The following is a 22,827-nucleotide window of genomic DNA, read 5'->3' on the forward strand; positions in this document are numbered from 1 at the left end:
TAAAAATGGATGGAGAGACTGAATTGAAATTTTTTGAAACGTTGAAACTGCAATTAAAGCCAAAGTTTATTGATGAACTTATTTGAGAATATGATAGTATTTATTTTTTAAAGTATTTTTTTATTTCAAAATAAATTAAAATAATATTTTTTTTATTTTTTTAAAATTATTTTTAGCATCAACATATTAAAATAATTTAAAAATATAAAAAATATATTAATTCAAAATAAAAAATTAATTTTTTTAAAAAAACTTTTGAAATGCAATGCTAAATACTATTTTAATAAAAAATACCTCCTAGTTTTTTCTTTTGTAAACCTAAAAATAAATAAAATAAATTACTAAGTAATACTATTATCGAGCTTTATTCTTAATTAAATCTTTAAATATTAAAAAATCTCAAATTAAATATTCTATCCAAACTCTTCACATTTTTTTAATAAAAAGCATTAAAATTTATAAATTAAATGTAATTGATATAATTGTTTTATAATATATATATATATATATATATATATTATAAAATTTAGATGGAATTCATTCCTGAAAATTTGTGAACCTATGAGGACTAATCTATACCACCTACAGCCTTGCTTTTCTTTTTACCACCATTCCTCTTAAGCACACAAAACGAGGGTTGCCTTCTCTTCTTCTCTGTATCAGCTTTTGCAGATTCCTCGCTCTCTGTATTTGCTTTCTGTGCATTTTCCATCATTTCAGTTTGTTTCTCTCTCTCATTCTCACTGTACAAAATCTACCCTTTTTGAAGTTCTGTGACTGATACGCTTCAGGGCCTTACTTGCATTCATTGCTTTCAATAAATAATCTTTCAGGTTTCCGTTAATGGCTTGATTTTTGTGACTTCCCAACTACTCCTCTTTCCTCTAAAACAGCTACTTGCTCTGCTATTACCCTGTTTTGTTTTCTTCATTAAGAAAAAGTATGTTGAAAGTTTTCTTCTTCATTTTCATTTTTCATTGCCCAGGTATTGTCTCTCTCTTGTAATTAAAGCTTTATTCAAGTGGGTTTTTTGTTTCTTGGAGTAAAACCCTTTTGTGCTCTTGTGGCTTGGAAAAGTTTTTTTTTCTGTTTTTGCTCTATTTCTTGACCAAGGCTGTGTGGTTTTCAGGTGAAAGGTTTTAGCTTTTTCATGTTCCTTCTGTGTCTTTCGCTTCCTTAGACTCTTGGGTCTTTCCAAGTGTGGTTCTTAGAGACGTGTTGCATTTGTAGTGCAAAGTTTGGTTTCTGTGGAAGCCATTGCCTCATTTGAAGAGATTCTGTTGACAGGCTTGAGAAATGGAGTTAATTTTATGAACTGGGTCTTAATATTTTGGCTCAAAAATGGGTTCTGCAGGCTCCAAAGTAGACAAAACTGAACCTTTGGCTCTGTGCAAGGAACGGAGGAAGTTCATAAAGCAAGCGATTGATTCAAGGTACAATCTTGCAGCAGCTCATGTTTCCTACATAAACTCTCTTAAAAACTTTGGTGTGGCTCTCCGACGATTCGCTGAAGCAGAGGTTTTGATAGATTCTTCTCTATCAACAACCTCAGCTACTGAGCTTGACAAGTCTCCATCACATTCCTCGTACCTCTCTCCCTCTCCCTCTCACAATGCAGAGGTCTCAGATTCACCATTGCACTTTGAGAGTCCTATTTCACCACCAGTGATGAACATGAGTTATATGAGAGCTGGTGGAGGTGGTAATGCAGTGACTGTTCAGTTTAATTTGAATAATAGCGGTGGTTTTGTAGAGGATGAGACATTGGGGTTCTCTATGCCAATGCCGCCGCCGCCACCTCCTTTTGAGTTAGCTGGTTCATGGGATTTTTTTTATCCGAGCGATAATGGTGAGAGTTTTAGACTTGTTAGGCATAGTGAGTTGGATATGGATTTTGATAATATGAGTGGGTGGAGTGAGTTTGGGGGTGAAAAGGTTGGTGTTGAACAAAGTGTGGTAGATGCAAAAGGAAAATGGACAAAAGTTGGTTTAGACGGAAAGAGTCAAGTACATGAAGAAACTCTGACGCCTGGTGTGGAGCATAAGGGGGTTGAAAGTTCTGGTAATTCGTTAACTCAAAATGGCAGTTATAACTCTAGAGTGAAAGGCACTGCCCCCTCGTTTGAATTGAGAGGAGTTGAAGGTTCTAGTAGACAAGAATTTGTTGGTCAAGTCAGGCATGTAGAAGAGGGGCAAAACGCCAGTGTTTCCACTCTTGAACAATCAGGTTCAAAGAGAGAGAAAGCAGTAGCAGTGAACAATTTGTCTACAGAAAGAGAGGATCCATCGGAGTTCATTACGCATAGAGCTAAGGATTTTCTTGCAAGCGTAAAGGATATAGAGCATCGCTTCTTTAGAGCATCTGAATCTGGGAAGGAGGTCTCCAGAATGCTTGAGGCAAACAATATCAGGGTTGGATATTCTGAGGCAAAAGGTTTACTACTGACTTTACATGGCTGAGTTACAGTTGGCATGTTTATTGTCCACGGCAATTCCAGTGCCTTGGATGCTTGTTGGTGCTTCTTTTTTTTTTTTTCAGTTATTGAACATTTCTGCAAACGTTGTATAACAAGTCCAATTCTCATAGGAGGGTCATCTGCCTCTGCAATTTTGGTGGCTGTAAAATTTGTTTGCTGTCGTGGAAAGACTGCACTTGTTTCTCATGGTAAGATTAGCTTCTGTTCTGTGAGTCAATGTTTATGAGTTTTTCGTTTTTGTGGGACAATTCAATCGTTAGCTCTAATATTGAGGAAGAATTCACGAATTGTCTAGTAGAACCTGTGGTGATTTTGATGACTTAAACAACTTTCTTAATTTGTTTCTCATATTTCTTCCCATTATGTTGAATCTCTGATGCTTTTGTAGAACCTGTTGAACATATGACTAAGATCATTACATGGAAACGGACAACATCTTCGAGGTCATCTTCATCAAGAAATCCTCTTGTCACGGCAACAAAAGATGATGCCTCAGATAGTGGTAGTGATTTTGTTGAAGAGTTCTGCATGATTGCAGGGAGTCATTCCTCCACCCTTGACAGACTGTATGCATGGGAAAGAAAACTCTATGATGAAATAAAGGTACTTTTTTAAGCCTTTCTTCTTGCATACATTTTCTTTCTTCTTGATCCTCTTGACTTTACATGACACTATATGACAGGAAAGTGTGTTTTGACAATATTCAGGGCATATCAATTTAAGGTGTTCATATCATATCAAAATTTTTATGGGCATGTTTCCATAATTAGATGCTGATTACCACATAGAATCTTTATTGTGTCACGTAGAAAATCATTTGAATGCATGTGACAATTTTCGTAAATACATGTTCATAGTATATCTAAAGGAAAATTGTGTTACTCTATTGATAGTAAATAGGTAGAGAAGAATGGATTGAATATGACAGACGGATGCTTCAAAGATCAATACAAGTTACTCCTCAATCTTTTTTCTTTTCTTTTCTTTTTCACAGGAAAATGTCTTTTGTAATTTTCCTCTCCACCCCTGCACCTCCTCTCCAATGGCTTTGTCTCTCCCTCCCACCTCCACCTTTTTCCTTGGTCGAACCCCTGCTTTTGTCCCTAGGAAGTAGGACCTACAGTTTCCCCCTCCTGAATATTATAAATGTTACCAGTTCTTGTTGTTGTTTTCAAAATAAACTCATCCAGTACACTTGGGCTCATCCACCTTGAAGGGCTATTTGAATGGTGTTTTGACTGTGATAACCTGTTGCAGTTCTAGGTTGATATATGGATGGCTGTTGTGCATGTCTGAGAGGTCTTGATCTAGGTAGCTTATTGTTAGGATTCTCAGATGTGGGCTTTTGATGGGAGCAACTTCTGTCTTCCCTCACCCTCAAACGTTCTGGGATGTGGATTTTGAATGGTACAGGAGATGAAGCTGGTGAAGGAAGCTGGCATAAGGCCAAAGGGGTCGCGGTTGTGGGTTTAATGGTTCTCTATGTAGAGCCTGGTTTACCATCAATTTTCTGGTTCTGTCTAGCTCCTTTTTCCTCTTTTGGATTATGACCAAATCACCATTGCAGCCTAAAAAGATGTGGCTTAACCTCTGGCCCCCCTCCAATGATCATTGATCCCAGAGACTCTTCTTACTAGGCTGGGCAAGGTGTGGGTTGGGCTTTATAGTCTATTCTGTGGCAATTGGAGACCTTAGTCTAAACTAGCATTTTGGCCAGCGGGTTGGTTATTTTTTTCAACATAAAAAAATGTTAAGATGTTAGGAAGTCAAAAATTTGATGTTTAATGGCCGGAACACTTTTAAAATACTTAAATGGTGATATATTGGACAATATATTTTTTTAAAAAAATATATATTGAGACTGCTGGCATATTGGATCGACCTAAGCAACAATAGTTAACTTGTGAAACTCATGATATGGGGTGTGAGATTGTGATAAAACTATAGAGCCCACATCAAAACAAATTAAAAAGCTCAATTATAATGAAATGATTATCAAAAACTGAGAATAGAAAAAATAAATAAATTAAACTTATATCAATGACTAGTGTAATGCCACGAGCCATGCCAAAATCTTCGGACATAAAAAAGAACAAGGTTAAGGTGATAATAGGATTTCTAAAGAAGTAAAAGAAATTTGAGACTTTGGTCATTGAATAGACTGAGTTTAATAGGTTCGGTTAATTTAATAACATAAAAAAGCATCTTTAATTTAATAGCATAAAAACTAAGCAAACCTAGGTGAATTTTTTAAATTTGGGTTAATATTCCAAAATCATAATCCATGAAATCTCATACCTGGGTTAAATCAAAAAGCTCGATCCCTAATCAATTTAATGTTGAAGGATGAATTTGAAAAAATAGTAATCTAAAAAACTTGTCAGAGCAGAAAAATAACAATAAAAAAAATAAGGATCAAACCCAGTGGAAAAAAAATGGAGAATAAAATCACAAAAAAAATAATTTATTTTTATAAATCATCCTAAATAAAAAAAAATAGCAATCAAAAGAATAAAGGTCAAATTTGAGAGATGAAAAAATTGATGGAGGATGAAATTGAAAATAATTTTTAATTTGAAATAATATTTTAAATAAAAAAAATTACAATTAAAAGAACATGGACTAAATCTGAAAGGAAAAAGAAAATTAAGGGCTGCTATGAATTTTGTAAGGAGGAGCTACACGCTAACTGAGTTGAAAAGAGAAATGAAGGGAAAAAAGATAATCCAACCAGAATCGCACCTCTCGGGAAGGAAAAGGATGCCGAGATGAATCAAATGATGTGACAGAACAACAATTTTTATAATTGAAGTCAACTGCATGCATTGTCCGAAGGTGGTGAAGTCGCTGATGCATGTAGCACACATGTCGATAGCTTTTCTGTTTTATTTTATTATTTAAATTACAATATATTGCCCCTATCAAATAAAATATTACAAAAAAACCTTTATGAAATTACAAAAAAAGAAAAAGCCTGAAGCCATGCATTGAGAATTTTGTTTCCAAGGGCAATTGGGTCATTACACTAAGAGCGTCCCCAGTCTATAGTTAAGTTTTGGGTCATTACACTAAGAGCGTCCCCAGGCTATTTTTTTTTTGTAAGGGTATTCAAGTAATTTTATTATGCAAAAGAATTGTGAACTGACTGAGTTGGGTCTTAACAATTTTAGAATGACAAATGAATAGCGTAAAAAGATCATTTTACCTCACGGCTAGTTACACTTATTTTTTTTTAAGGGCAAAGACATAATTTCATTGTTCTAATCCGCATTGAATGATGCCTTTGCTATTGTCACGCCGCTTAGGTTTTTTGTGTAGTGGTTAAGGGGCTTAGGGTGAATAAGCCTCATTGCATCTTGGCTGTGGGCCTTTGTATCAGTCTTTGAACTGCTTTTATTCTTCTGGTTGGAAAGGAGTGTGGTCTGCAGCTTATCAAAAAACAGAAGGTCAATGCGTATACAAAAAAAGGCGTGGTGTGCATGATAAAAAAAAAGGTGGCAAATGACTAATCTGCTTACCAGTTGGTTGTACCGAGGTAGTTTGGATTTAATCTCCCACTCTTTGAACATCTTCACATTGGAATAGCTCTGAATTGTTATTGGTTTAATAACACTCTATAGTGTTGTTAGGCGAAACTGTTGATACGTACTTTAAATGTAATTGCATTGTCTATGGGGATGAAGTCAAGCTCGGCAGTTAAGGGGAGGCTTAGTATACTGTTAAGGCAATTAAAATAGATGATTATTTGATAGGAGCCTCTTGGGGACTTGGACAATCATTTCTGTGGCAGTTAGGATCTTCCATTGTTTCCTTCAAAACATCACTATATGTGTTTGTGGTATCATTTAACAACCCATGCACACCTAGGAGTTGTAATAGCAAGTTATTAACTGAACTCTAGTTCTCTATAACTGACAACCATGTGAATCCTTTGGGGTCTCATTCTTAAAGGAATTTGGTGCTCTCCCACCAGAGTATGCTGTTTTCGAAAGGTGACCTCCCTGATGGACCAAACCTTGTGCACAATTCTAAGCATTATTGTTTGAGAATTATGTTTGTGCACGCCCAAGTGTGTATAAATTAAGCCCCCCCAAAAAAAGTTTGGGCTTTGCCATGATATACACGCCACATAACCCTTTTTCAAATGTCACAAATCTAATCTGAAATCTGTCAGCCAATTGTTATTACAGAGGAGTTTAGATGAGGCCAAGAATCGCTAACTTGGCACTAATTTCTTCCAATTATGAGAGAGAGAGGCACAAGAATGTCTGAATCCACTGTGGTTGCATCTGTCTTGAAGATTGGGTTGACTTAGAGGATCCACACTCATGCTAGCCAAACCCAATCCTTAGCTATAATAGTTAGTGAAAATGAAAAAAAGCAAAGTATCATCGCTCTCTACTTGGCTAGTTATTCTAGCAAAATGAAGAGGAAAAGGGTTCTCTATGGAAGCTTTGGTGCTAATTGGGTGTTGGTTTTGGTGCAGCCTGGAGGCATTTAATCACTCCTAGTTTATCAATTTGTTAATTTTTTTACCTGAAATTGAGAGAATTTGTTTCGTTCTAATTGAAATAGCTAGTGCTTGTAAAATGGTTAGCCTAGGGTAGGAAGAGCAATTTGGGTTGAATTAGCATCATTTACTGTGTCGATCAGTTAGATTAGATAGTTACAAAACAAGGATTTTTCGATAGGGTAGGAAGAACAATCTGGTGGGCTGTATCATTTCAATGTATTCCACTTGAAATTTGGTATGTGATTAACTTCATTTGATTTTTGTACCAGTTGCTTCCAAAAAGATTGGTAATAAAGTACAGGAAAGATATCTGAGATGTGTTAGTGTTCATGATAAGTTAGTCAAACTAGGTGTTCTGGGGTGTTTTTTTTTTTTTCTGATTCAAGTACTGTGTCTCTTCTGTTATTATCAATTCCTCTTTCTTAACCTCACCAACCATTGTTAAAGGTGTAATCTTGTGTTATAGTAGTTGAAGTTGGATGGTTATTGGGTCCCTTTTGTTTAATGTTCGAGATTGTTACCAAAACTTGTTGAAGTCTAATTTTGATCAGCTTATTTAGCTTGTAACTAAAAAGAAGACTGTAGCAAATGAAGCATGGGCAATGTAATAGCTTATTGAGGCAGTTGGCTCGTACAACTTAGGATTTTCAGAATCTCTGCTTTCTTTTTGTTATGCTCAAGAATTTCCAGCTTTACTGCTCTCTAAAACTGCATTAGAGGTGACGTTATTGTTTTACTGTTTTTCCTTTTCTCAATTCAAATGAGACCAACCTTGGATAAACCATTATGCTAAAAATACTTAGAAGTTAGTGACCATGCTAGTCATTGAGGTATCCTCGCTGTTTAATCATTTTAAGGTATGTTGATCAGTTCAATGACTCTTTTACTTCAGATGGTGTTACGAGTCTAATGACTTTGCTTTGCTGTTAGTTTAATTTTCCTGATTTATCAGTTGTCCACATATTTTCTGTCTACTAAAAATGAATGTTTCATCCTAAAAAGGGAAGGATATGGGTTTTATGGAAGGATTTTATTCAAGTGCATATTTTACAAACACATTCTCAATATTTTCGTTGTCAACTCTGTGACATTGCTGGGAACTATCTTTGCTGTGTGACTTTTGTCTACGGGTCATATAATGCTGCTGTTCATAACAAGTAGCTGGAAAGTTTGTGATATTACTGGGAACTATCTTTGCCGTGACTTTTATCTATGGGTCGTATAATTGTACTGCTCATAACAAGTAGTTGGAAAGTTTGAGTTAGTAGCTAGAATTTAGAGAGCATGAATGTAATAATTTTTTTTTTATCTAGCTAGCTAAAATGATTTTTTAAACTATTTTAGTTGAAATTTAGCTAAAATTTAAAGAGCATTAGTGTGGATGCTCTTAGCTGTCCTTGATAGTTTCCTAGTTATTAAGGCCGTTCCAAGTTTACTGTTGCCTCTTTTATGTAAATCTCACTGACAATTCTGTCTCTTTAGGCCAGTGAATCTATCAGGAGAGAGTATGATCGGAGGTGTGACCAGCTTAGACACCAGTTTGCCAAAGATCAAAGTGCTAATGTGATTGATAAAACCCGTGCAGTTGTAAAGGATTTACATTCACGCATAAGAGTGGCAATTCACTCTGTAGATTCAATATCGAAGCGGATTGAGAAAATGAGGGATGAAGAGTTGCAGCCGCAACTTCTAGAATTAATTCAAGGGTAAGTATTTAGAGCTTGTTTGTTTTTAGGTTTTAAAAGTGTTTTTTTTAAATAATATTTTTCTTCAAATTAATTATTTTTTGTGTTTTTAGATCGTTTTAATTTAATGATGTCAATTTTAAAAAAAATAAAATAAAATAAAAATTATTTTGATATATTTTTTAGTGAAAATTACTTTAAAAAACAACTGCTAAACACTTCCTAATATAATTAAGCATAGAGCTTTACTGTAGCCGCATCTCATGTTATCTTAAGATGTGTAACTCTTGAGATTCATTATGAACTAAATGTGTTGATTAATCTCTATTCTCGTTAATATATCAATGACCAGTGAGCCTATGCAGGTTGATCAGGATGTGGAAGAACATGCTTGAATGCCATCATGCACAGTACATCACAATCTCATTAGCATACCATTCAAGGAGTGTAACAGGAACTCCACAAGGAAATACCCGTAGGCAGATTATGGCTCAGCTCCAGCAGGAGGTTGAGTGCTTTGGCTTAAGCTTTGCAAACTGGGTTAACAGCCATGCATCCTATGTGGAAGCTCTAAATGGGTGGCTGCAAAATTGCATCCTGCAACCACAGGAGCGTTCCAAGAGTAGGAGGCCATTCTCCCCTCGCCGACTCTTGGCACCACCTTTATTTGTTCTCTGTCGTGATTGGTCAGCTGGGATCAAAGGTTTGCCATCTGAAGAACTTAATAATGCCATCAAAACCCTCCTATCTGATTTGTACCACCTAATGGAACAAGAAGAAGAGCAGTTACACAAGGAAGAGAAAGTAGTTGATGTAAATAATGGAGAATCAGGGGGGAAAGAGAATGACAGGAATGATGATGTGGCCTCGAACATGTACTGCATACACGCCAGTTTGACAAAGGTTCTTGATAGACTGAACAAATTTTCTGAGGCTTCATTGAAAATGCACGAGGACATCAGACAGAAAACTGAAGCAGCTCGAGTAGCGTACTCGAATTGCAGGCCACTTAGGTGTTAACTATTATGTAATTAGAACATATAAGCTTTCTAAGTTTGTTGTTGGAAATAGAAACTTGTAAATGCAAAGTGGTTCCAAAGCGCTTTCGAGAAGGTATAGAATATTTCTTGTTTTGGAGTAAATTTGCAACTGGAGAAGCGCTTCTTGTTATACTCCTAGCAACACTGTTCTGTAGTTGAAGCTGTTGACTGCTTGCAACTTCTTTTTTCTGCTGTTTCTGCCAAGTTCCAAATTGCCTCACCTTGGTTGAGGTGTGTTAAAAGAAAGTGAAGGTTAATCAAGTTCATTGCCTCAACTTGGCGTGGCTTTTTGAATTTTTATTTTATTTTAAATTAATATTATTTTAATATTTTTATCGGAATTCTTAATGTGCATCATTTAGCTGCATTTTGCTGTTAAGTGAACTCCATTGCATTTAATGTGGGGAGTGAATGATGCCTAGTCTTTTTTACAGTACGGACAGTTACCTGTTAACTCCTTAGAAAATTTAACCAGCCATGCAACTTGCAAGAGAGAAGGTACAGCTGAACGGGTGACAACATCCCATAGTTACATGTAGATCCTGACATGAAATTTTTACCAAACTCTAATTTCAAGCTAAACTATATAAATATTAATTTATTGTGGGCGTATAGATCAAATAACTATTTGTTGTAAAAAAAATTTAAAAATAATAATATTTTGATTGTTTCAATTAAACCTGTTATTTTAGCCATCAAAATCATGGATTTAAATAGATTTAATAAGTTTATTTTCTTAAATCATTTTTTATTAAATTACATTATTGCAAAAATAGGTGATTGTAGCAAAACAATAAAAAAAAAACCGCAAAAAAAATTACACTAATACAATAAAAATATTTTTATTATTGAACTTGAAAAAAAGTAAAAATTAGATGGAATTTAATAAAATAATATCTAAAATATATTTTTAATTTAATAATTTTAAAAAATTATATAAAAAAGGTAGATAGGCTTTTTTTCCCTCAAAATTTAGCAAACATGCTGTTCATTTAATTTTTTTTTAAAATAAATAACACATTGTTTACAAAATTAATTTTCAACCACCAGACATGTGATAGGAAAATTGAGCAGGGTATTTATTTATCCAAAAAATCTAATTTTTATACATTTTCATCAAAAATATCTAAAGACACTCCTACTACTAATTCCTTAACTCAAAAAACACCAAAATTGATTAAAAAAATATAAAATCAAATCTTAATCTATATTTTTCAATAACTTAGAAACATAGAAACATCTCACTAACATTTTGTTATCAAAATAAGCACTTTGACATTAAATTTATCTTTTTTTTTAAACAAAATCCAACTAACCGATTTTTTTCTCTTTAATTCACTTTTTTCAGTGATTCTCTCTCTTCTTACAACCTTAAAAATTATAATAAAAAAATTAAAATTAAAATTAAAATATTTAATTGTCAAACTAAAAGAATCAAAAAGAAGATTTGAAACAATACCAATACAAAACTAAACCAGGCAAGAAAGTGCTAATATAATTTAATAAAAAGGCTCTCATTCTTTCTTAGTTTTAAATTTAATTTCTTTATTTTCAATCTTTCTCAAACAATAAAATTAATTATTTTTTTTTGTAACATCATGCACACTAAATGTTGAGAATTGTTTTTTTAGATTAAGAAAATTATATAAAAAATACATTAAAACAAATTATTAACTTTAAATTCTAACCAATATAACTTTGAAAGATAAAATTAAAAAAAAATCAATGATTAAAAAAAAAATGAAGTTAACACCATAATTAAAAAAAAAAAACACTTTATTTTTCTTTGTTTCAATTTGATCTTCTTATTTTCAATCTCTTACAAATAATAAAATATTTTTTTTCATAAAATCAAATATCAATTTAATATCAGAATAATTATTTTAAATTAATAAAGATAAATTAAAATAAATTACTAACCCAAAACTCAAATAAAACAATACTAAACGATAAAATTAAATAGAAAAAATTCATAACAAGCAAGCACCACACAAGTTTATAAATAAACCTCTTGTTTTTCTTTTTTGATTTTGAACAAATTACAACAATGTTTAGTTCTTTCAATGGTGACCACATTATTCATATCCACCCGAGTATATGCCAACTTGGCATTTCTGAGAATCTTTCAACCTTGACCCAAAAGAGATGAAATGAGCCACCAATGGCAGCCATAATGAATAAGAAAACTCAACCCTTTCGTCCCCTAACTGGGCAGCTGCAATTGTTGACATTGGCTTAGGACTGCAATTATAATTCCTTTTCATGAATTTTTTTTAAAAGAATTTTTAAATTAAATTTTTTATATATTTTTTTATTATTTTGATATACTGAAATTAAAAATATAATTTAAAAATAAAATAATATTATTTTAATAAATAAAATTTACAAAATAACACCCACCACACTCCATTCAGTTTGCTTTCTATTATAATCAGAACCCAACATACTGCTTGTACTGAGCATATGCTTCCGACTGCATGGCAATTGGGGCCCTTGTAACGTGATCAGGAAGATCAAATCCATCTACAAGCTCCTTCGCAATATTTCTCACTTGGAAACTTAGGTAATCTGTGAGCTTGTGGATTGCCTGCCCAAGGAAAAAGTATAATGAATGAAAACCAACCAAGCATACCTCAGATATACTTAGATTTTCTCCCAAAAGCATACAGGAGACCTACATGTTTTCCTTGAGCCAACTCATATTAATGGTCTAAAATGCAGAAGCAAAATGCCGTAACACCCATATGGCATTAGGTTCAAAACATCCTGATTTTTTTTCTATCCTGGAAGACAATTGAATACCTTAGCTTTGTTTGGCGCCACATAGTCAACGTTTCGGTAGGTTCCTATGTCATTCCAGATTCGATTCAAGGCATAAAGATCACAGACAAGTTTCAAAGCAGCCTGCGAATTTGGATCAGGGCATCTGGCGCATAAAATGGGAAATTAGAAACTAATTAATTGGGAATAAAATGGAAAGTTCTGTAGATGAGTTTGGGAGGTACTTCTCCACAGCTTCAATGAACTTTGCAAGGATGACAGACTCGATATGGGACTCTGCAAGCGTGAGAAGGTGATTCAAGCATCGATTCCAAGCTCCAAATCCCCCAAGAGTTTTAGAATGCTTGCGAAGCCGAACAGCAGCACTTTGAAGCAATCTAGATGTCCGGTACTGTAAGAAGAAAAATCACAGAAGTTAAACAATACAGAAGATTGCTATGTTTATGCCTGTGATTTTTAAGCAACAACCAATGATAAGAGCTCACTCTGAAGGCATCTAACTGGAATTTAGGGTCTTGCAAGTGTTCTGCACCTTCCCAACGTGATGTTACAGGATTTGGCTGAGAAAGGTATGTGTTCATCGATTCTCTCAAATAGTTCCAGGTAACAGCCAAAGTCCCACCTTGGAACTTCTCCTTGTATTGTTTCAAGAGATCAGCAGCTACCTGCATCACGTAAATATTCAGTCAATCTTTCATCCCAAGAGAAACAGTGCTTGGTAATCTACAATACCAGAATTCTTTCATAAAATTCTAGAGATAGTCTGTAATGTTCATAATAGTTCTTATTTCATTTTCTCAATAAATGAACCCTATTGCCACTCTAGTGACAAATGCATCACATGGCCAGTTCGTATCTTTTCAACTTCTCCTAGAGTTTAGCACCATGGATTTAGGTGTCGGGATTTATGCAAATAACAACCTAGGAGTTAATTGTGAATTTTCAAGCAAGGACCCTATAATATGAGATGTGTGCAACCTGTTGTAGAAGTACAGTGTTGTCCCCTTCAAACGTCTGGAATATGTCATGATCATTCCTCAAGGTACCAAACCGGTTGACAGCTGCATAACCATGGCCTCCGCAGGCTTCCCTGCAGACACTCAATGATTTTGCTGTATAGGAGGTCACATAAGCCTTGATGCCTGCTGAAAGTGCATGGACATCTCCAACCAATTGTTCATCATGAGTTATTTTCATTTGCGAATATATTTCTATCAAATATACAGTGGCAAAATGAAATGCATAAGTTGAAGCCAGCATTGGCATGAGCTTGTGTTGTTGAGACTGGTAATCAAGAATACTAATTTCAGGTTGCTTGGGAGGGCCAAACTGCTGGCGCAGCAAAGAATATCGGATGGCAATTGTGTTAGCAATCTTGAGGACACCAACTGAAGAATAGGCAAGGCCAACCCTTCCACCTACAAGTTCCCCTAATGTGGCAGCAAATCGTTTGTTTATGGTTGGTAGACTACTTGTGTACTTCCCATCTCGGGACACATCTCCAAATCGATTAAGAAGATTATCTCGGGGAATTCTTACTGAAGTGAATCTCAATGCTCCATTATCTACCCCATTCAGGCCAACTTTGTGGCCACAATCATGTATTTCAATTCCAGGAAGTGCCTGGTGGGTCTTCAAATCCCTTAGTGGAACAATAAAGGCATGGACACCCATATCAGAGACACCTTTAGCATCATGAGTAGGCAACATCAGCTTAGCAAAAACAGAGGCAAACTTGCCATGAACTGCCGCATTGCCAATCCACCATTTGATGGCCCCATCATTGGGTGTGTTAATTGTGAATTCATCTGTAATGGGATCAAATGTTGCAACTGTTTGGATGCCTTGAACATTTGAGCCTTTGAAGCACAAAAGTAGAGAGTTTAGTTAAGGCATGTTGATGTTGTAATTATAAAATGAAAATAACATACGTTTGAAATGTTAAGTAAAACACAAAAAAAGCAAGCAGCCACACGACACACTCTCACAGAAAATAAAAACATAAAAACAAAAAGTTAATGACTACAATCTACAATTTGTTCTCTTGGGTTTTGTGTTTGTTTTTTAGTCATGAGTTGGTTCTACGTCATAATCATGACAAATAGAAATGAAATGAAAACCCACAAAAATCCTTAGGTGGCCTCCGCATAAATCATTACGAGATCAGCCAATTGCAATTCAATTCAACAGGGTCTATCGCATACATAGTTTCAGAAAGTTCCACAAATTATGAGGCAACACATTTTTCTGCAGAAAACCTCATCTACTCAAGATAATGTTTCAATATTACAAGTCACATAAATGTAAATATTATGACTTGCAATCTTAATGAACTTTGCTAATAGTATAAATAAGAAAAAAGTTGCTGTACTTTGTTGACAAAATAGTACAGATGGAAAAGATTACCATGATGGAGCTCCGTCATAGCAAAACAACCTGGATACTCCAGACTGTCGATCTTTTCAAAATACTTATCCTTGTGCTTTTTCGTTCCTAGGTTAATCACAGAGCCTCCCCATAGACTGCAAGTTTCAAAAACATTCTTTTAAACAGATGATAAGCAATTCAACAGAAAAGCAAAGGACGCAAAATTATCTGTTTTTGTCATTTCTAGGTCTCAACATCAGAATTTCAACACCGTGAAAGAACTAGACATTTCAAAAAACAATGAGAAGAAACATGGGCCTTGACAAAATGCTACGACAACAAATGAAACAGAGTAATTGGCATGAACATGGGAATTAGACAGGCTAAATGATCAAAATACCCTCAGCATCAAATAAATCATACGGGAAAAAAAAACAACAAAAATTATATAAATACAATTCAAAAAATTGATTCAATGCCAAGTACAGAGAAACCAAAAGTCCTACATAAATTTATGACAAGCAAGCAATACAAAACAAAATTCCTTTTCAAAACCCTTATAATTTCACTATTAACAAGTCAGCAACGCCACCAAAAAAAGAGAGATTCATGAAATGATGACTCACCTATATTGCACTCCCAACTTGATACCAAGAGAGATATCAACAGCACCAACAGCCTCCGCGATAGCAAAATACTTGGCAGGTTCTTCAACAACATATTTTAAAGGCCTAATGCCAGCTTCTCTAATCAAACCACACATTTGTCTCCAACAAAGCTCTCTATGCTCATCTTTTGAAATCTCCACCGGTGTTTGCAACTCTGGCCTTGAGTTAAAATATTCATAAATCTTTTCTTGTATATCCCTGTATTTCCCTCTCATGTACACCGACAACTTCTCTGTCTCCACCTCAAGCTTTTCTCTTCTTGCACAAGGTAACAACCCTAGGTTGCTGTCATGGTCATGCAGAGGACGAGGTATGGGTGTTATGTGTAAGGAGATCCGTTGGATTCGTCGAGATACGATCTGGGTTTCATCCTCTGCCTTTGGATTTTGCTTCTTTTGTTCCATTTTTACCCCTATGGTGGTGATGATCGAGAAATGCAGGCAGAGAAGCCTAGCAGAGTGACGTGCTGACCCGGTTGGTTTCTTTGTTTATACGGGGGTGAGAGAGAGAGTGACGTGGGGGATTGTAAGAGTGGACAGGTGGCGAGATATGATTGGATGAAACCTAGCTGTGGATAATGGCGCGCCTTTCAACGTCTATACGTATATAAGTGACGTGGGGAAAAACATTTTTTAAATTAGTATAATTAAAAAATTAATTTTTAAATTAACATATTTTAATTTGAGACATGTGCATTTTATATGGGTAATTTTTTTTTCTAGCTATTTTTTAATTTAATTGATTAATTTTTTTATTTAATTAACTTTAATTTTATAATTATGATCATTTTATCATTTGTTTTTTTCATAAAAATTAATTAAAATTAACAATTATTTTTTAATGAAAATGCTAAAAAATTATTTTTCCCACTAAACAAGTTTAATGAACAACTAATTATAAGAATTATTTGTTTATGCATTCCTTGCAATGATTATGCTACTATAAAATTATTATTTTATCTTCAAAAATATTATGTTTTTTTTTTAAGGTTCTATTTGTTTATTGAAAAGTAAATTTTTTTGAAAAATAAATTCTAAAAAAGTGAATTACTTTATGATATCTGGTAGTGTAATAGAAAATAAGTTAGAAAACAGTTTTTAGTGTTTGGTTATGTCATGAAAAATAAGTTGAAAAATAACTTATTAATATTTTATTTTTTTAAGTTTATTAAAATAATAAGGAACAAATCTTACAAATTAAATAGTTGAATGAGAATGAAATTGAAAAAAAAATATAATTTCATAAATTATCTTAAATAAAATAAGTAATAATTAAAATAATAGAGATCAAATCTAAAAAATTAAAAAAATAAAAGATGAAGAAATTAAAATAATACTAATCAACATTTCATAAATTATTTCAAATAAAATAAGTAACAATCAAAAGAATGATGATCAAGTTTGATAGATAAAAATTTCCATAAAAAATAATAAAGAAAAAGCAATTAGCAATTATAAAAATAAGGACCAAAATTAATATAAAAATTAAATTTTAAAAGATAAAATTAAAAAATAAATATTTAAAATAAAATATATATAGCAATCAAAAGTTTAAGGATCAAATTTGATATAATCAGTAGATAATAACATTTCTAAATTTTTCACAACTTCTGAAAAATATTTTCCGTCTAAATTTTCTAAAAAAACATTTTTCTAAAAATCAAGCCAAATTTATTTTTTATTAGAAAGTATTTTTCGTTGACCAACTTTTCTAATGGCAAACAAATACAAGAAAGTTTGGAAAGTGATTTCTCAAAAACCACTTTTATAAAAACAAATACAGCCAAAAAAAAAAATATTATCCTGAAAATCAAGTCAAATTTTTTTTGACTGAAAAATATTTTTCGTTTATCAGAAAATGTTTTTCTTTGATCAAAAAAATATTTTTTTATTAATCAATATTTTTAATAACAAATAAATACAAAATAATTTAAAAAATATTTTTTTAGAAACAAACATGCCTTACTTAGCTGCTGCCGCTTTACCCCTTTGATTTTTCGCAGGTTGGGCTATCAGCTGCATGTTGCTTCACATGCAACTGTCGATGGTCGCCTCTTCTTCGCTTTTCTCAACGTTGTTTTGCACCTTTCATTAGGTTTTTTCCAACCAAGTTGTATGATTTCCATGCATTCATAAAAACAAATCTATGATCATCAACCAAAACTCTAGATGGATCTGCCTAGTACATAAGAGACCATATGTTAGAAAAGTTTGAACACTGGAAAGAACTCAAGAATCCAACGAAAAACCTGCCTTTGTTTGCTTCATATATTTTTTAATATGGACGGAAACTAACAATTATGCTACATAATTCTCTGCAGCAATTTATTGGCCGAGTGATGTTCACTGTCATTTTTATTTCTAAAGTAGAAAATCTTGCCTCAATGCCAATACAGACTCGAATCAGCAAAGGCATTACAACATGATAGCTTAACCATAGATGCAACATGTTTAATGAATTTTGCTTGAAATTGACATCTTTTTTTTTTATTTTTTTGCCAGGGGCCTCGCGCTCAGAGAAGCTTTTATGCTTTTGTTTAATTGTGTTTACATTAGCATAACATTCCGCTTTATCTTATTGTCCATGATGCTTCTTTCTCGTTTATCTGGTTTGAAAGTCATGTTATAGGTAGGTCTATAGATTTCGAACAAGTCTAGCACCCTAAAATTTGCTGGTTATGGCTTTAACAAATAAACAACTTGCATTACCTCTTCTTTTTTTAGGGTATTTAAATCAGTTTGTGTATATATTAATTAATTTGATAAATTTTAAAATTAATAATTATATAAATATTTATATAAAACTCTAAAAATTATAGAACTTGAATTAGCGGCGTCAATCAACTTGTTTCTTCACATTCAAAGCTCTTTATAGGCTTCTGAACCGACCATGAATACAGTAAACACAAAATTCCTAGAGTACTGTAATCCACATAGGTAATTTGCAGCTAACTACCATTTCATTTCTTCATTTCTGATGAATCATTAATGGGTAATTTGCAGCTAACTACCATTTCATTTATTCATTTCTAATGAATCATTAATGGCGCTATTAGTTGATAGAAATTGCTATTGTTTTCATTAATAGTCCTCCTACTTTATTTCAATTTATAGAGTTATTGGCACAAAATTAGAGTGCATTTAAAAGAAAAAAGAGTGTTTCTTCGTCTTCTTTAGTATTTTTTCTTAATCATTAATTTTCTATTTGTCTTATATTTTATGTGAACTCTTTAAATACTTCTACCCAGAAAAAGCTTGTTTTTTTGGGTGTGTTAGAAAATATGGTTCAAATTATATTTTCTAAAAATTTAAAACTTAATTTTTTCATATTTTTATATTATTTTAATATATATTTTAGCAAAAAGTATTTTTAACTATAATCGTTATTATATTTTCAAATACACTCTTAATTTAATAGTTGTTAGCTTTACCATCATAAGGGAATTTCTTACACTTGAAAACCCTTTCTATTTTACTCAACTAATTAATAAATTAATTTGCCTATAATCTAAAGGAGCTTTATCCAAAACCCTAAATATACAAGATAAAGATACACATCCCAAATAGGGAGGTTGACTCCTTTACTCTCATTCTTGAAATGCATTATCAAAACTGTATGGATACATGATCAATCTTTTCATAAGTTTCATAAGCATTCAAGTTTGTTATTCATGTGTCCATTCTACATTATATTTTTGTATAATTTTAATTTCTAAAATATTTCTTTTTTTAAAAGAGATCCTCTTCATTCCCTATTATACAAACACGTCATATTATGCCAACCCTAGCCATATGTTTTTTTAAACACAAATTTTGAACTGTAATTTCATGGTTTAATTTGAACACAAATCAACAGTTCAACTAGTTTGAGCTGTAATTTCTTGGTTTAATTTAGAGCTACTGTAAATTTTGACTGACTATAATAAATCAATACTCTGTAGAACTTGGCCTGTAAAACTTTATAGCAAGATTTAAACTCAAATCAACAGTTCAAATTAAAAAATTATGAGTTTTTTCATCACGACAATCACTATGTGTGACTTAATTAAATCTAAGTCAGTGGTCAGGTCATAAATACTCCTTCCAAGGTCATCCACGTAACCAATTGTGTTTGATCCATAACTCCTTAGAACACCATGCGTACTCTTTAGCAGAACATGATCTTTGGCCTTGATGAAGCGCAAGGTGACTTGAAAAGGTCCACGAAGTTTAAGAATAAAGATCTAAGTAATATGATGTTTATAATCCTTCTATTCCAGTTTAATAATAATATAAGTCATTAAAAAAAACAAAAAAAAGCCCCTCACAGCATCAAAGTACAGAAACTAGGAAAAACTAGCAGCATCTAAGCACGAACATAGCAGAAGAATCAAAACCTGAAAAAAGAAACTTATTATACCTAAAATTGGAGGATCACTCTCAGAACCCTTCACAAATTATGCCTCGCCTGTCCCCTTAGCCCTTCCAACTTGGAGAATCGATGAGATTTCGACCAAAAAAACAAAGAAGGACCAATCTAAGAAAAATTGAATATTTATGCAGATGGGCGAAGGGCACCAGATTCCATTGTCAGCTACAATCTGCTCGTCAATGGATGCCACATTTTTTTCTTCTACATGAGGAATTTAGGGATTACTTTTGCTTCCACTCACAACTCAACTATAAAGCAAAACTTGGGGAAGTTCGCTGGAAAGATCAAACAAGTCAACAACTCTGGGCCAGAGATTGCTTTAAGAGGGGAAAAAAAAAGTTGGAATTAGTTATTTACTATGTAAATAGCTCATACTATGAGATGAGTTATTTTTTTGTCAACAAATATTTACGTGATATAAAAAATGAGTAAAAAAAATTAAGATTTTAATAACCGAAAGATGTCATGCATATTATTAGGATAATAACATGAAAAATTAACAAAAACAAAAAACCATGAAATAAGCATAACAGAATCAAAGAAAAAAATAAAAAATTACAAGAATAAAAATCAAATTTAAAATATTAAAATATAATAAAAAATTCTAACATGTATAATTTTCTAACATGTTTTTTCATATGAAAAAATCCCATATATAAAGTGAAAAACTTATATGCGTGTCTAGCTAAATAAATTAATAATTATTTTGTAATGAAATGAAAAACAAAATCATCAACTATAAACAAAAACAAAATTGAAACAATCATAGTTTTAAAACCTGACTTGGCAGTTTGAACCAAGCAAGAACCGGGCCGCGTTTAAGAAAAAATAAAGGAAATCAAAACTTTGTGTGACCTGATGAGTTGACTTGATGACCTGGCAAAACCTGATCACAAACCCGATTACAACTATTGACTTTTTTTTTATTAAAATGATATCGTTTTGATTCTTTTAAAAGTCAGAATTGATCAGGGCGATCTGGTCAAAATTCAGAACCCAGGCCTTAGGCAAGGTCGAACACCGGGCCAGGTTTAAAAACTCTAGAAAAAACTTAAAAACAAATGTAAGTCAAAATATTTAATATCGCAACATAAATAATTTATCAAATTGTATTTAATAAATCTATTAATCAAAATAAATTTGTAATAGAAACCAACACAAATATGAAATTTATTAAATACATTAAAAGAAAAAAAATTATGAAAGTCAAAAAATTAATTATACAATTATTCAATTTAAAAAATATATATATTTTAGTAATTTTAACATGATTTTATTAAAAAAAATAAGAATGTTGCGGAAGGAAATCAAAACTTTGTGTGACCTGATGACCTGGCAAGACCTGATTACAAACCCGATTGTAATTATTGACTTTTTTTTTACTAAAATGATATTGGGAAATCAAAACTTTGTGTGACCTGATGAGTTGACTTGATGACCTGGCAAAACCTGATCACAAACCCGATTACAACTATTGACTTTTTTTTTATTAAAATGATATCGTTTTGATTCATTTAAAAGTCAGATCGTTTTGATTCTTTTAAAAGTCAGAATTGATCAGGGCGATCTGGTCAAAATTCAGAACCCAGGCCTTAGGCAAGGTCGAACACCGGGCCAGGTTTAAAAACTCTAGAAAAAACTTAAAAACAAATGTAAGTCAAAATATTTAATATCGCAACATAAATAATTTATCAAATTGTATTTAATAAATCTATTAATCAAAATAAATTTGTAATAGAAGCCAACACAAATATGAAATTTATTAAATACATTAAAAGAAAAAATATTATGAAAGTCAAAAAATTAATTATACAATTATTCAATTTTAAAAAAAATATTTTAGTAATTTTAACACGAGTTTATTAAAAAAAATAAGAATGCTGCCGCAGGTAACTTTTTGGAATATTTTTTAAATTAATTATACAATGATAAAAAAATACTTGTAAGAAATACACCAAATAATAACATTATGGAGAGAAAATGTATTTTTTTCATCAAAACCTCTTTTCTGATTTATGTAGTTTTTTGTTGTTTTGATAAAAAAAAGTTTTTTTTTATAAATAGCATAGTTCATTAAATAAAATTTAAAAGGAACTAAAATAAAATATTTATGAAAACTATAATGATTTGAACTTTATTTTCATAGAATATTCAGGACTACAAGCTTGAAAAAAAAACTCTACACGGTAAATTTTATATATAATAATTAAAAAAAATGTTATTATAAAAAAAATGAAACAGTCTTATTGAAAATAAATTTTAAATTGAGTGGTACCTAATAAAATAATATATTAAGTATAATTAAAATAAAAGAGAAAAACTATAAAGGCTTAACCAAAAAAAAAAAATGTCATACACTTAAGACTAAGTCAGACAACGCACCTAGCCAATATTAAAAGTGGTTAGCTAGACTCATTCGCTTAACCACCATTTTTTTTTTAAATAGGTAGGTGATACATCGCCTATCCAGTGTTTTTTAATAAAACAAAGCAAAATATTATCTGTAATAGCAGATAATATATCGTTTGTTGGTTTATATTCCGATCATCGAAAAGATGATTGAAAAGCTAAGTCTTCATCTAAAAATACAAAAAAATAAAAAAGAATTTCTTAACATTGATCCTTTTTTTTTGCAGTAATATAAAAAAAAGCTTAAAAACACATTAATGGAAGTTGAAAGGGGAAAAAATAAAAGGAAGAAACTGATCCGAAAATGTATCGTAGTGGGTAAACAAAAACGACCAAAATGAAAAGAAAGGAGAAATATTGGGATGGATTTGAGTGACAAAGGTCCAAACTCCAAAGCTTCACACTGGATACAGTACACAAGTACAACAACTATGGTTATGGACCTATGGTCCTTCCCTCCCTCCCTCCCGCCCGCCC

The 22,827-nt window shown here is 32.3% G+C and overlaps 2 protein-coding genes across 3 annotated transcripts; one reads left to right on the forward strand and one right to left on the reverse strand.

Moving 5' to 3' along the window:
* Positions 1–591: 591 nt before the first annotated feature.
* On the forward strand, positions 592–9,990 carry LOC105124444 (uncharacterized). Of its 2 annotated transcripts, none has more exons than XM_011024462.1 (5): positions 592–2,434; positions 2,588–2,665; positions 2,866–3,080; positions 8,473–8,696; positions 9,041–9,990. In XM_011024462.1, exons 1-5 carry the CDS (start codon positions 1,342–1,344, stop codon positions 9,693–9,695), a joined length of 2,265 nt encoding a protein of 754 aa, XP_011022764.1. In that variant the 5' UTR covers positions 592–1,341; the 3' UTR covers positions 9,696–9,990. The 2 variants fall into 2 exon arrangements, with proteins under 2 accessions (XP_011022764.1, XP_011022765.1); XM_011024463.1 differs by having other exon boundaries at positions 2,875–3,080.
* A 2,073-nt stretch (positions 9,991–12,063) lies between these two features.
* Positions 12,064–16,000, reverse strand: LOC105124445 (acyl-coenzyme A oxidase 2, peroxisomal-like). Its single transcript, XM_011024464.1, has 7 exons — positions 15,490–16,000; positions 14,903–15,018; positions 13,475–14,355; positions 12,982–13,161; positions 12,721–12,887; positions 12,518–12,641; positions 12,064–12,302 (listed from the first exon to the last, which is right to left on the reverse strand). The coding sequence occupies exons 1-7, from the start codon at positions 15,933–15,935 to the stop codon at positions 12,147–12,149; spliced, it is 2,070 nt and encodes a 689-aa protein (XP_011022766.1). The 5' UTR covers positions 15,936–16,000; the 3' UTR covers positions 12,064–12,146.
* Positions 16,001–22,827: the final 6,827 nt, after the last annotated feature.

This window comes from Populus euphratica, unplaced genomic scaffold (genome assembly GCF_000495115.2).
Source record: "Populus euphratica unplaced genomic scaffold, PopEup_1.0 scaffold35.1, whole genome shotgun sequence".
Lineage (NCBI taxonomy): Eukaryota > Viridiplantae > Streptophyta > Magnoliopsida > Malpighiales > Salicaceae > Populus > Populus euphratica.